At 36.1% G+C, this 13,194-nt stretch overlaps 1 protein-coding gene and 1 pseudogene across 1 annotated transcript; both read right to left on the bottom strand.

Moving 5' to 3' along the window:
• Positions 1–1,001: 1,001 nt before the first annotated feature.
• On the bottom strand, positions 1,002–2,485 carry LOC115008933 (uncharacterized; annotated as a pseudogene).
• Positions 2,486–6,945: 4,460 nt separating this feature from the next.
• On the bottom strand, positions 6,946–10,589 carry mrps16 (mitochondrial ribosomal protein S16). Its single transcript, XM_029430698.1, has 4 exons — positions 10,428–10,589; positions 10,149–10,176; positions 8,349–8,615; positions 6,946–7,905 (listed from the first exon to the last, which is right to left on the bottom strand). The coding sequence occupies exons 2-4, from the start codon at positions 10,159–10,161 to the stop codon at positions 7,775–7,777; spliced, it is 411 nt and encodes a 136-aa protein (XP_029286558.1). The 5' UTR covers positions 10,162–10,176; positions 10,428–10,589; the 3' UTR covers positions 6,946–7,774.
• Between the last annotated feature and the right edge of the window lie 2,605 nt (positions 10,590–13,194).

Here is a 13,194-nt window from a genome sequence, read left to right as displayed (position 1 = left end):
TTCAGTTTCGTGTTCAGGAGATGTTTTAGTGACATGAGTTGTTAGTCGATGGGATGTAGAGTGTGAACTTGGTGGGACCTCTGTAATTGTTGAAGAAATTATAGTTGTTTTGGATTGATGAGTGTTGGTAGTACTTCTTTCTCCAGTTGAGGTGAGTATTAATGTTGACACTGTTGATTCCATTGTTCCTGTTGGTGTCATTGTCGTAACAGGAGTAGATTGTTGCTCTGTCGATGAGGACATCGTTGTTATAGATGTTTCCTGGCTAGTCAATGGGAGATGAGTTGTGCTTATACCTATTGTAGTAGTTTCAGTTTCGTGTTCAGGAGATGTTTTCGTGACATGAGTAGTTAGTCGATGGGATGTAGACTGTGAACTTGGTGAAACCTCTGTATTTGTGGGGGAAACTACTGTTCTTGTGGATTGAACAGGGTTGGTAGTACTTGATTCTCCATTTGAGGTGAGTATTGAGGTTGACACTGTTGATTCCACTTTTCCTGTTGGTGTCATTGTCGTAACAGGTGTAGATTGATGCTCTGTCGATGAGGACATTGTTGTTGTAGATGTTTCCTGGCTAGTCAATTGGAGATGAGTTGTGTTAGTCCCTATTGTAGTAGTTTGAGTTTCGTGTTCAGGAGATGTTTGAGTGACATGAGTAGTTAGTCGATGGGATGTAGAGTGTGAACTTGGGGAAACCTCTGTATTTGTGGGGGAAACTACTGTTCTTGTGGATTGAACAGGGTTGGTAGTACTTGTTTCTCTATTTGAGGTGAGTATTGAGGTTGACACTGTTGATTCCACTTTTCCTGTTAGTGTCATTGTCGTAACAGGTGTAGGCTGTTGCTCTGTTGATGAGGACATCGTTGTTGTAGATGTTTCCTGGCTAGTCAATGGGAGATGAGTTGTGCTTGTTTGTAAATTCCTGGAATTAAGGGCCATTAGAGTGAGGAATGTTATTAAATAAAACATTAAAAGCAACAATAAGAGACATAAAGATAAGGTTAAGAGAAAACTGATGTTTTTGCTTACCTACAGATGGGCCCTTTGTAAATGTCATTGAGACATTTTCCATGTTGGTCACAGTAATCAGGGTCTGTTTTGCAAGGTCCCGCACACTGCCATTGACCATTATTAATCTCAGCAGTATAATTAGCAAACTGAGAACAGTTTACAAAAGGTTTCAGATCTGCAATATCTGACGAATAAAAAAGTGATGTAGTTATCATCGTGTGCACATACAATAATACAAATATAGACATGTTGACATACAGTATATTGAATGAAGAAACACTGACTGTGCAAATTAGCAATGAGTCAAATATGCATGTTCAGAACTGACATTGAGTACACTTACTTATTATCTCAGGTGGCTGGACGGTAAGTTCATTTAACTGCACATCTGAACCATTAAAGGCCTGAGAAATCTTATTGAGGTTACTTGTGTCATTCAAGATATCAGACAACACCTGATCAAGCTGAGTGTTGACAAACTGGATTTGAGTTTCATTGTTTGGATAGTTGTACTCCGCCACACTCTCTGCAACAACACTTCCTGGTCTACAATAGAAAAATGGAAAGATATTACCAAAAGAAAACAACTTGAACTTGATTAAAGAGTAATTTGAATAATATAATTAGTAAAGTTTAATAAAAACCTACGATAACTTGATGACTTGTACTTTTTTAAAAGTTTGTGGATCTGCTTGTTTGCATAAGTCTTCAAGCTACAACAAAGGACAAATGTTATAATAGCATGGTTATAACAATAAGCAAATAAATATCTTGGACAATAACTTACAAAAATGAATAGCGCAAAGCACAAATAACAAAAAAGATTGTTATATTGTAATAGTAATTGCAAATATTGCTGTGTAAGAAATTAGGTAATAAGTTAAAAGATATGATTAAATACTTAATACTATGAATAATTAAGTTGTGAAAAAAACAAAAAGTGATATACCTCCCGTTCTAATGTATTGATGAATTCTAATGATTGAGGTGAGCTTAGATCATTAAAAGCCAACTTAAAAGTGAGCTGGATTTCCAAAGAAAAATTTGCTTTTCGAGTTGGTATTGCTCCAGTATCTGCAAAAATGATGACACCAATAAATTGAAATTGCAAAAAACATTATAGACATTTCAATACAATTTTATAACATTTTGTATTTTGAAATATTTTGAAAAACTGTATTTGGGTATGAAAAACCTCACCAACATTAGAAGCGGTGTCATTCTCTCCAAAAGAGCAGATATCCCCAAACACTGAGTCTTGACAGTGGCAGTGACATCTTCCAAGTGTCACGTTGAATTTACAGGTACCCCCAACACACTGACAGTCCTCACAATGAGGAGTTGTAGAAAGTGTTGTCAAAGTGACAGTGGTATTTACAAAGGGAATAATGGTAGACGTTGGATGGCTAACTGTTGAAAATTTGTTTGTGCTAATGATTTCCACAGTTGATTCCATTTTTCCCGTTGGTGTCATTTTCGTAACAGGTGTAGATTGTTGCTCCGTTGATGAGGACATCATTGTTGTAAATGTTTCATGGCTAGTCAACTGGAGATGAGTTGTATTTGTACCTATTGTAGTAGTTTCAGTTTCGTGTTCAGGAGATGTTTGAGTGACATGAGTAGTTAGTCGATGGGAGGTAGAGTGTGAACTTGGTGAGACCTCTGTATTTGTGGGGGAAACTACTGTTCTTGTTGATTGAAAAGGGTTGGATGTACTTGTTTCTCCATTTGAGGTGAGTATTGATGTTGACACTGTTGATTCCATTCTTCCTGTTGGTGTCATTGTCGTAACAGGTGTAGATTGTTGCTCTGTCGATGAGGACATCGTTGTTATAGATGTTTCCTGGCTAGTCAATGGGTGATGAGTTGTGTTTGTACCTGTTGTAGTAGTTTCAGTTTCGTGTTCAGGAGATGTTTGAGTGACATGAGTAGTCAGTCGATGGGATGTAGAGTGTGAATTTGGTGAAACTTCTGTATTTGTGGAGGAAATTATAGTTGTTTTGGATTGATGAGTGTTGGTAGTACTTCTTTCTCCAGTTGAGGTGAGTATTGATGTTGACACTGTTGATTCCATTGTTCCGGTTGGTGTCATTGTCGTAACAGGAGTAGATTGTTGCTCTGTCGATGAAGACATCGTTGTTATAGATGTTTCCTGGCTAGTCAATGGGAGATGAGTTGTGTTAGTCCCTATTGTAGTAGTTTGAGTTTCGTGTTCAGGAGATGTTTGAGTAACATGAGTAGTTAGTCGATTGGATGTAGAGTGTGAATTTGGTGAAACTTCTGTATTTGTGGAGGAAACTACTGTTCTTGTGGATTGAACAGAGTTGGCAGTACTTGTTTCTCTATTTGAGGTGAGTATTGAGGTTGACACTGTTGATTCCACTTTTCCTGTTGGTGTCACAGTCGTAACAGGTGTAGATTGTTGCTCTGTCGATGAGGAAATCATTGTTGAAGATGTTTCCTGGCTAGTCAATGGGAGATGAGTTGTACTTGAACTTGTTGGTGTTGTTTCAGTCTTGTGTTTAGGAGATGTTTCAGTTAAATGAGTAGTTAGTCGACGGGATGTAGAGTGTGAACTTGGTGAAACCTCTTTATTTGTTGGGGAAACTACTGTTCTTGTGGATTGAACAGGGTTGGTTGTACTTGTTTTGCCATTTGAGGTGAGTATTGAGGTTGACACTGTTGATTCCATTTTTCCTGTTGGTGTCATTGTCGTAACAGGAGTAGATTGTTGCTCTGTCGAAGAGGACATCGTTGTTGAAGATGTTTCCTGACTGGTCAATGGGAGATGAGTTGTGTTTTTACCTATTGTAGTAGTTTGAGTTTCGTTTTCAGGAGATGTTTGAGTTACATGAGTAGTTAGTTGATGGGATGTAGAGTGTGAACTTGGTGAAACACCTGTATTTGTGGGGGAAATTACTGTTCTTGTGGATTGAACAGCGTTGGTAGTACTTGTTTCTCCACTTGAGGTTGACACTGTTGATTCCACTTTTCCTGTTGATGTCACAGTCGTAACAGGTGTAGATTGTTGCACTGTCGATGATGACATCATTGTTGACGTGCTCGTGATCATGTTTTTTTCCACTTCTTGCAAAACCTCTGAAAATTCATTCTCAGAGACGTTTATGTTGGACAGATTCTTTCTTTTATTGTTTTCAGCTCTTTGTGGTTTCCTCTGGGTATTTAGTTTTGCATTTTGATCTTCTGTTAAACAAGAGAATATTTGTGCATGATGAATGTATTTGTCAACTTGCATCATCAATAAAGGTACGCCAAGACTTAAGGTAATACACTAACACTTTCTTTTCTTTTTTTTATTGTTTTAGCAATTTCTCCTTGGAACTGACCCTAAGTTCTCAGTCTCAATTCTTTCTGCACTTAACAATCATATCATCCTGTTGAGTGAAGTTTAGTAATAACTAATGTCACATAAAATGAAAATCCCTTCCTCAAATGTTTAATAGGCTATATTTAATTATCTCTGGGAAATATCTAATGGCTGTTTAATGATTGTTTTCTTACACCATTTTGTTTCGTCAATTATTAACTGATATGCCAGTCAATCTGCAGTAAGCATCAGGTATTTCCATTTTATGTAAACTGTATTGCTTTCATGCAATTTAGGTAAATAAACATTTTAAAAAATACAATCCTGTGATGTGTGGTTGTTAAAAAATTAACTAACTGAGAATTGTAAGAACTTATAATTATAAAGAGGTACTTTGCAAGTAATATAAGCGATGAGTTGGATGTTTGACAGTTTTGTGAAGAAGCTTCCTAAAAGGAATACAATAAAACATTACTCCAGGTTACTTATAATCTTAAATAGCTAATAAATGTATAACCAAAATAACAATGTTCTAAAAATAACACGTATTTGTGAGGATTAGTGTGCCTGTTAACAGTGAGGAGCCAAGTTATCCTATTTGTACTTTCTGCTTTATTTGCAGTTATTGAAGGATTTTTAGGACTAAACTTAAGTTATGTCAAATTTAAATGGCAATATATGTACTGTCAAATGATATCAATGTGAAGAGGGTGACCTTCAAAATAGTTTTAAAGTAAATTGATAAGAATATAAGCTTCCCTGTTTAAGCAATAAATAATTACAGAAATCACACTTACCTCTATTTTGTGTAAAGAACACACACAATGCAGTGAGCACAATGACCACAAGAGTAAGGATTATAAAAATGATGGAAAGCCTCCTCCAGGATCCCAAACAAATCCACTTTTTCATTTTCCCGTATATTCAGGTAACCATCCAAAGGATGAAATATTCGAACTGCTGCAATGTCTTTCACTCCATGAACAGGTCTGCAGTACAATGAAGAATAATTTAAATGTTCTGTATTTTACAGTCCTGCAGCAAACTTCCAATAATCTTCCCTATAGACGTCTGCGAATTGGTAGTTAAGGTTGATCCTGTTGGCAGTTGTATTCCATATAAACATTTGTCTATCAGTATCAAATCTACTCTGTGTCATTTATGATTAACTGGTAAACTGAGGTTGTTACTGAACCGGTGCCCTCCCTAGGCAAACTTTTTTATGTATTGTTGCATTGCGCTACAGAGATCTCACACCCTGTACATGCTTGTTTACAAAGTGCAGATCACTTGACGTGACGCTGAAATGGACAAAGCATGAGTGGGTGAGGTGGGGTTTGAGTGCGTGCGATTGCAGTAAGCAAAGTCTAATTGCCCAATATTATCATTAACCATTATTAATTGTCAGTGACACCAGTGACATTTTATAAACACTTGTCATGCAATTGCTGGAATTGTGTATACACTAAGTGCTGGCTAAGGGTCACGAGCAGAGTGCAGGACCAAAACACTCACTAAGAGTGAAACTGCATTTTATATGAATATCTTAATTATATAGTAACATATAAATATATAATTAACATTTTGAAATTTAAATTAAAATGCATTCTTCAGCACAAAAAAATACATTATGCCCCAAGATACTGTCTCCAACAAACCATTTGTTTTACATTTACTGAATTATTGGATTATTGACATATACAGTATGTTTAGTGTCTTACGGCATCAAGGTAGCTAAAGTTTACACGGAAACTGTAACTATATTTTATCCATCAGCAGTGTGATGTTCTGTAAATTTGTTACTGACATTTTTCCATCCTATAAATCTAACTACAAAACTAGTTATTAATAGAATGTTATATAACTATGCATTCATTGTTTTGATCGCCATACACACATATGTACTTAGAGGTTGTATCGCAATGACTGGCAAATAGTATTTTATTTACCTTATTATTGACATTTCTGTTAATCCAATATTAACATGCTATGGCAATCAGCTGGACATGATGCAGAAGGTCACATGACTAACTTAAGAAATGTTACATTGACACTATAGTCATTTGAATTGAATAGCTGTGCTATAAATAGACTGTTAAACATGGGCCCAGCAAGGTTAATAAACAGTCTCAATAGCACCAGGAAGAAATAAGCTGTGACGAGGTTATACACATATGTTTTCTCTTGATCTTGAAGCCGCAAAGATTTTTGTAAAGCTCTCCACACCCCTGTTTGCTTATTAGAAAATCATTTCTGAAATGCTACGCAACAAAAAACTAAATATTTCCTGCTCACAATGTCATGCTGTAATAGCAACAATTTCATAAGAGAGCTGGATTTATTTAAACCTTTCTTTAAAACATTTTCAAACTGATATGTATTCCACAGTCCTTGAAAAATTAAGCAATATCAACAGCAGAACTATTTTAAGAGTGGTTTGTTTCTGCTGAACTTCACCTGGGTGTTGTCACCTGGGTGTTGTCACCTGGGTGTTGTCAAGAGTATCTTGGCTCAAATCAGTCTTTTTATCATTAACTGATTGACGCAAACCACACTTGTATTTTGAAATATGGACCTGTTCAAGATAACATATGAGGATAAGCATGTGACAGGCACACTAGACAGCAGTTTATTTATATACACACACTGAGGAAAAATTGGAAATATATGTCTCAAGGTTGTTTCCTTTCAATCAGTTAAAACACGATATACTGAATCTGAATTATGATACCAAAAATATTGTTGAACATTGTGTGACTTCTGTGAGTGGACAGTAAGTTTCCAGTTTACAAAAGGTTTCCATGACACGCAATTCAGTATAACGGGCGGAGAATTTGCTATTGTGCCAAAAAGGAAGTAAATGCCACAAAGCTTGCCAATAAACATATCAGGAATCCCACCCATTTCTGATTTCTTTCTTTTCTTGTGTTTGACATTAGTGAGGTTCACTATTGATTCATGTGTGCACATTCAAATATATGCAGGCCAAAAAAAGAAAGAACACAGACAAAAGAAGGAGAAACGATTGCACAGTTCAATAGTCAGTTCATTCAAAGTAAACAAAACTAACTAATTGTCCGTAAATGTCCATAAATGAGAAGTAGATGGAAAAAATATGTGACTTGACGTAGAACAATTGAAAATATTGAAATACTTTATTCAAATAAAGTCAAATAAAACAGAAAATACAAACAACTTCCTATTATGGCACTCCATAAACATAACCTATAGCTATTGAAATTTATCGAGAATCCGTTTTAATATGAATTGTTCAGAGCTGCTACTAAAGCAACTAGAAATACAATATACCATATCTGACGTTACCACGAGCAGTCGACCCAACATGTCAGGAAACAAATGGATCAGTTTTCACCTTTCAAATAACTGACATTCTTTTGTACTGGAACGGTCACACACAGTCCACAGCTTTAAATATCACACTTCAGCCTCCTTCTGTCCCTCCTGCAGACCATCCTCTGTCCCTGTTGCTGTCAACTTGGTTTGGGCTCTTTGACGCTCACCCTCTGTTATAGTCATCGGGTGCAGAGGGAAAAATCCGGCCAACCCTGCGGAAAGAGAGGAAGATAATATATTTTAAAACAAGCTTTTCCAACAATCTATTGCAGAGACATTGCCTAGAATTACCAAAATCCTTTGCAGCTTATGCATCATCATTTTAAGATCATTTTAATACCTCGTAGCCAAATTCTGTATCTGTATAATCCTTTAAACCTGAGGGCATGGATGAGGTGCTTGAGGGCATAGTGAACACATAATAGCATTAGAAATTCATCTTTTATGGTAGCAGATAATATAGAAAATGAGATTTCAAAGAACGGTCAACACAGAAAAGTATATCTGTAGATGAGTATTGTCTAATAGGTGTAGGTTATGGATGGACTTCCTTGATTAAACAAATCAATATGAGTGGCACAATTCTCTGGACAGGCAGGACATTATGCAATGTTGATCCACCTTAAAGGAGCATGCTCATGCAGTCAATACACACCTAGAAGTTTGGCCACTGGCTTTGTAGTGTGTGCGCCACAGCCGATCCAGAACTTGATTCGGTCGAAGTTGAAGCTGACAAGTTTCTCGCCGTAGATGTTCGAGAGGGGGTCGTAGGAGCCCACCTGCTCTAAATATTTGCCATCTCTTGCCCTTTTGTTATAAGCTGCCACAATGCGATAAAAGGGTCTGTTCGCTTGTTTGTGGCCTGCAAGAGCAAATCGGATGACAACGTAACCCCCGTGGTAGTTCTTTAGCAGGAGTGATGCTGCAGAAGGAAATGAGCACAGTAAGCATTGTCAAAGAGAAGTTTCTTGTAATTGTTTGAACAGTAAATGCTGTACCATCAGAGGCCTAAATCACCTTGTTTAAGTAATTTCTTGTAAAGCATATTTTCATATCATGAGACTTTGTGTAAACCACATTTGACATTTTACTTCACAGCCATATGTTCTCCACATCTCTAACTCCATGCTGCTTCAATCAAAGTTACTTTCTTAAAACAAGATGGAAAGAAGAGGAGGGGGTTCACTACTTGCTTGTGTTTTAAATTTGATGCATTAGCTTATATTGTGTCTGTTGCTTTTCTCTTTCATTGTAAAACACACTGTGACATCTGCCACACACACACACACACACACACACACACACACACACACACACACACACACACACACACACACACACACCACACACACACACACACACACACACACACACACCACCCCCCCCCCCCCCCCCCCCAGTTTATCACGTACACTTAACTACGACTAACTCAGTCTAAATCCTATCTTTATAATGTTTAGTTTTTGTTAACATTGTTTGAGAGAGGTTCTATTGTTTAGTCTACCATTATTGACGTGGACTAGAGAAAAGAAAATCTCTTCGTAAAACTGCCTCTTCTTAAAAATACAGTATGCAAGTTAACTCAGCATCTCTAAAACAGTTCAATTGAAAACTATTTACTGCTCGTTTTAGCTAGATGTACCTAAAAAAAATTGGCAACAAAATGTATATATGTATATTATATATATTCATACCAACAATAATAGAATCGATTAACCACTACACTTTCTTATTCAAGTCAAAAATGGCAAATATTCTCCAACCCTTGCTGGTCAAATGTAAAGATTTGCTCCTATTAAGGACTTTTATATTATTTCTAATTGCATATTTGTGTTTTAAAGATGTGACCTTGAGATCTCTGATCTTGCGATGGGCACTTTTCATTATCTTTGGCATTTCACAGATCAAGCAATTCTTTGACTGATCAATCCGTAATGAAGAAGAATTATTACTTGTAGCCCTACAGTCAAATTGATAAAAAAAAAAATAGTACATTACTTTACTCTACAATATGCCTTAATTAAATCCCATATGGGAGGCTATTTTCTAGTTTAATGGTTTGATATATAAAATGTTAAACAATATCGACAACAGTTTCTCAAAGTCCAAGGTGATGTCTATAAATGTCTTGTTTTGTGAGTCCCAAACTCAAAGATATACAGTTTAATATGATAAACAGGAAATCTCCATATTTGAGAGGCTGAAAACATATTTCTCTGCCATTTTTGGGGGGGGGAAATAAAACCTTAACAATTAATCAGTTGGCAAATGATTTGCAGATTATTTGTCTGTCTATCTACTAATCGTTGCAGCAGCTCTACGTGTGACTACACGTGCCCCACATGTTATATTTACTTCTCCTGATGAAACTCTGCCCCAGTCCCTGCTGCCACAAGACACAAACATCAAAACCGTCAGGATGAGCCTGTACGCACTACACTTTATTTATACTCACATAAATGAACCATGGTGTTGGCTTTATCCTGCAACAAACAAAAGGTCACCTTTAAAACAAAGTGTATAAAGTACATTTCTTTCTAAACAACGCCAGCATTGAGTCTCATACTGTTATATATTAATTAAATATCCGACAACACTGAAACACATCACTGACTAATAGCTAAAGTAGGGCTAACGTTGTAGCTGTTGCTAACGGCTAACTGTTACAGCAGAGAGCATCTGCTGTTTGAAGACTACGTACGGTTTAGAAATCAAGAACACATGAACGAAATACCTCTGCGGATGTTGTACGTAGTAAAGCAAAATCTTCCAAGATGTCACCTCTTTTTTAATCGCTGGACAGGTGTTAAAACTAACGTTAATATGTTTTGATCAATAGAAGAGTAGTGTGACATTTGTCAGTGCGCTGCCATGTTTAAACCGGAAGTGACGTCGCGACCTCAGCGTCATTGCATATATGTGACGCTAGATGGCGTTGTTGCACTGCTCTGCAAACTGAAGAAGTTTGTGTTGTGAATGTTAATGCTTCAGCCTGAAATATTTTCCTGACACATTACAAATATTTTGAAGAATTTATGTCAGCCTTGAAAATGTCCCTCAAATTAGAAAAATCATGCCATCACACAGGGACAATACATCACCATCTGACTCGCATAATCCTATCATCCTATTGTTATCCATACTGAAAAAATCAAGCAGAGACTTATACATACACATACTTGGCTGTAATGATAGACCATCTGCTGTCATGGAAAAAACACATAGAATATGTCTGCAAAAGTTTTTTAGTATTGTAACACTACATGGTGCATGGTCCACAAATATGCTCAACAATTGTAGGTCAACCCCTTAAGAAACTCTATGAATCAGTCTACCATAGTAACATAGTAAGGCTGGCTAACAACATTGTCTCTGACCCCAACCATGTCCTGAATAGTGAATATAATTCACCATCAAATTATTACCATCAAATCAGCGATACAGGGTTACACGATTTCATAAGGTTAGACTGAAGCGCTCTTTTATGCACCAGTCAATCCTTAAATTAAATATAGAGCCTAATCCCACATCCAATGTACATTGAAGGGTCTTGAATATATTGTTTTTTGTGATTGTAATGTCATGTTAAATGTATATGTCCTTGTTTTTTGGCATATTTTTTTATCTCTGTTAATGTTGCAAATGGAGCTGATGTGATGCCAGAAACATGTCTGACAATAAAGTATTATAATCATCATCATCATCATCATCATCATCATCATCATCATCATCATCATCATCATCATCATCATCATCATCATCATTCAAGTTTTTATACTATGGTTTTTTTAATGTATAATCACTTTTGGTCAGACGTTGTATAAGTGCTTTTAAGTAAAAGTGGTATTAACACTATGTGGGGGGGGTGAATGTGCAAAAAAAATATCTACAAACAATTTCGCGACCCCTCTGCAGTACCTCCGCGGACACCCTGGGGGTTGCGGACCCCCTGGGGGTTGCGGACCCCCTGTTGAGGATTACACTCTTCCACTTTCAAGTGTTTAGGCTTATATTATATATATATATATATATATGTAATATAAATATATATATATATATATATATATATATATATATATATATATATTAATAATACAATATATAATGTAGTACCTACTATATATATATATATATATATATATATATATAGTAGGTACTACATTATATTATTGTATTATTAATATTATTGGTATATGAAGCAGCATTAAAATCTTTTAGCTGTTTGCGGTTGAGCTCATTTAAACTTGTATTATACAATAATACCCTAAATGTAGTGGAAAATAGGTGTATAAAGTAGCATACAAAGGTAATGCTAAAGTGATGTCAAATCACATAACTTAAGTATAGTTTTTCAGTAAATGCATTAAAAATGATTTTTTTGACCTCTGCTTTTGGTGATAAGTAAAACACTGATTTATAACCTTCATAAATGTGTTCTACAATTGCACTCATTGTAAGTCTCAGTGATTAAATGAAGCTTAATGCCTAAAATATCCCAACTCCTTCCTTCCTGCTGCTGTCAGACTGTACAATCAGCACTGCCTCAATAGACCGCACATACTGTACCAAGACGCAATATCAATATTATATGCAATATCATATATCATATTTGCAATAATTGGTATTCGATGTTCAGTATGTCCACTATATTTTGCTTTTGTTTTTTAAAGGTTTACTTATTTATTATACTTTTGTACTTCCTCTTGTTGTTGCACTGTCCCTTTGCTGCTGTAACACTGCAAATGTCCCTGTTGTGAGACTAATAAAGGATCGTTTTATGTTATCTTATCTTATCTTAAATGTGTAAACGTCAATCAAATATACCTAATTGCAATGCTTCAAATACATGAATAATATAGTTTCAAGTTTTAGAAAAAGATAGAAAAATATAATAGCATAAGCATCATAAACATGACAAAACAAGCTGTTTATAATTATGACGTTGTAAATATTATGATCTGTCGCTTACATAGTCTCCCTGGTTACAACTGTGCTGCCAGAATCTTTCACATGGTCTTTTCTGTCATTTCTATTCTACATGTGTTTTGTGTCTTACATCAGCAACACATTGAGTTTTAAATCAGTTTCCACTGTTGACCTCAGCAGAGATAAAACACTGAGAGCGTTCATGAATTCAAGGGTCATTGCATTGCCTGATGTCGTCCGAGTGCACAGAGATCTCTGCCCACTGGGAGTCCAACTGCCCCCCCCCCCCCCTCCCCCCATTCTTGGAACATGGTGATTTCACACTCCTGTTGTGTAAAGCTTGTTTTTCTGTGTGTGTGTGACAAACACATGGTTTTCTGCAGGGAGAGGTCACTGAAGACACAAAAGAAATGGGCCCTTGTTTGTAATTCTGAAAATATCCCACTGTCCCTGCGTGACTCCTCATATATAAAGCCAGTTATGACGTACTATCAGATAAAAGAGGCATTACCTAAGAATATTAATAAAATACTTAGTTTTCATTTAATTTATTAAACTTTATTTGAATTGCTTTC

Source organism: Cottoperca gobio, chromosome 5 (assembly GCF_900634415.1).
Source record: "Cottoperca gobio chromosome 5, fCotGob3.1, whole genome shotgun sequence".
Lineage (NCBI taxonomy): Eukaryota > Metazoa > Chordata > Actinopteri > Perciformes > Bovichtidae > Cottoperca > Cottoperca gobio.
This window is presented reverse-complemented; position numbering and strand designations above follow the sequence as displayed.

Bases quoted from the DNA above. Each gene is read 5' to 3' on its own strand.
- mrps16 (XM_029430698.1), bottom strand. The intron at 7,906-8,348 runs GTGTGTATTGAC...CTCTTTCCGCAG, and splicing joins GCCAGTGGCCAAACTTCTAG to GGTTGGCCGGATTTTTCCCT.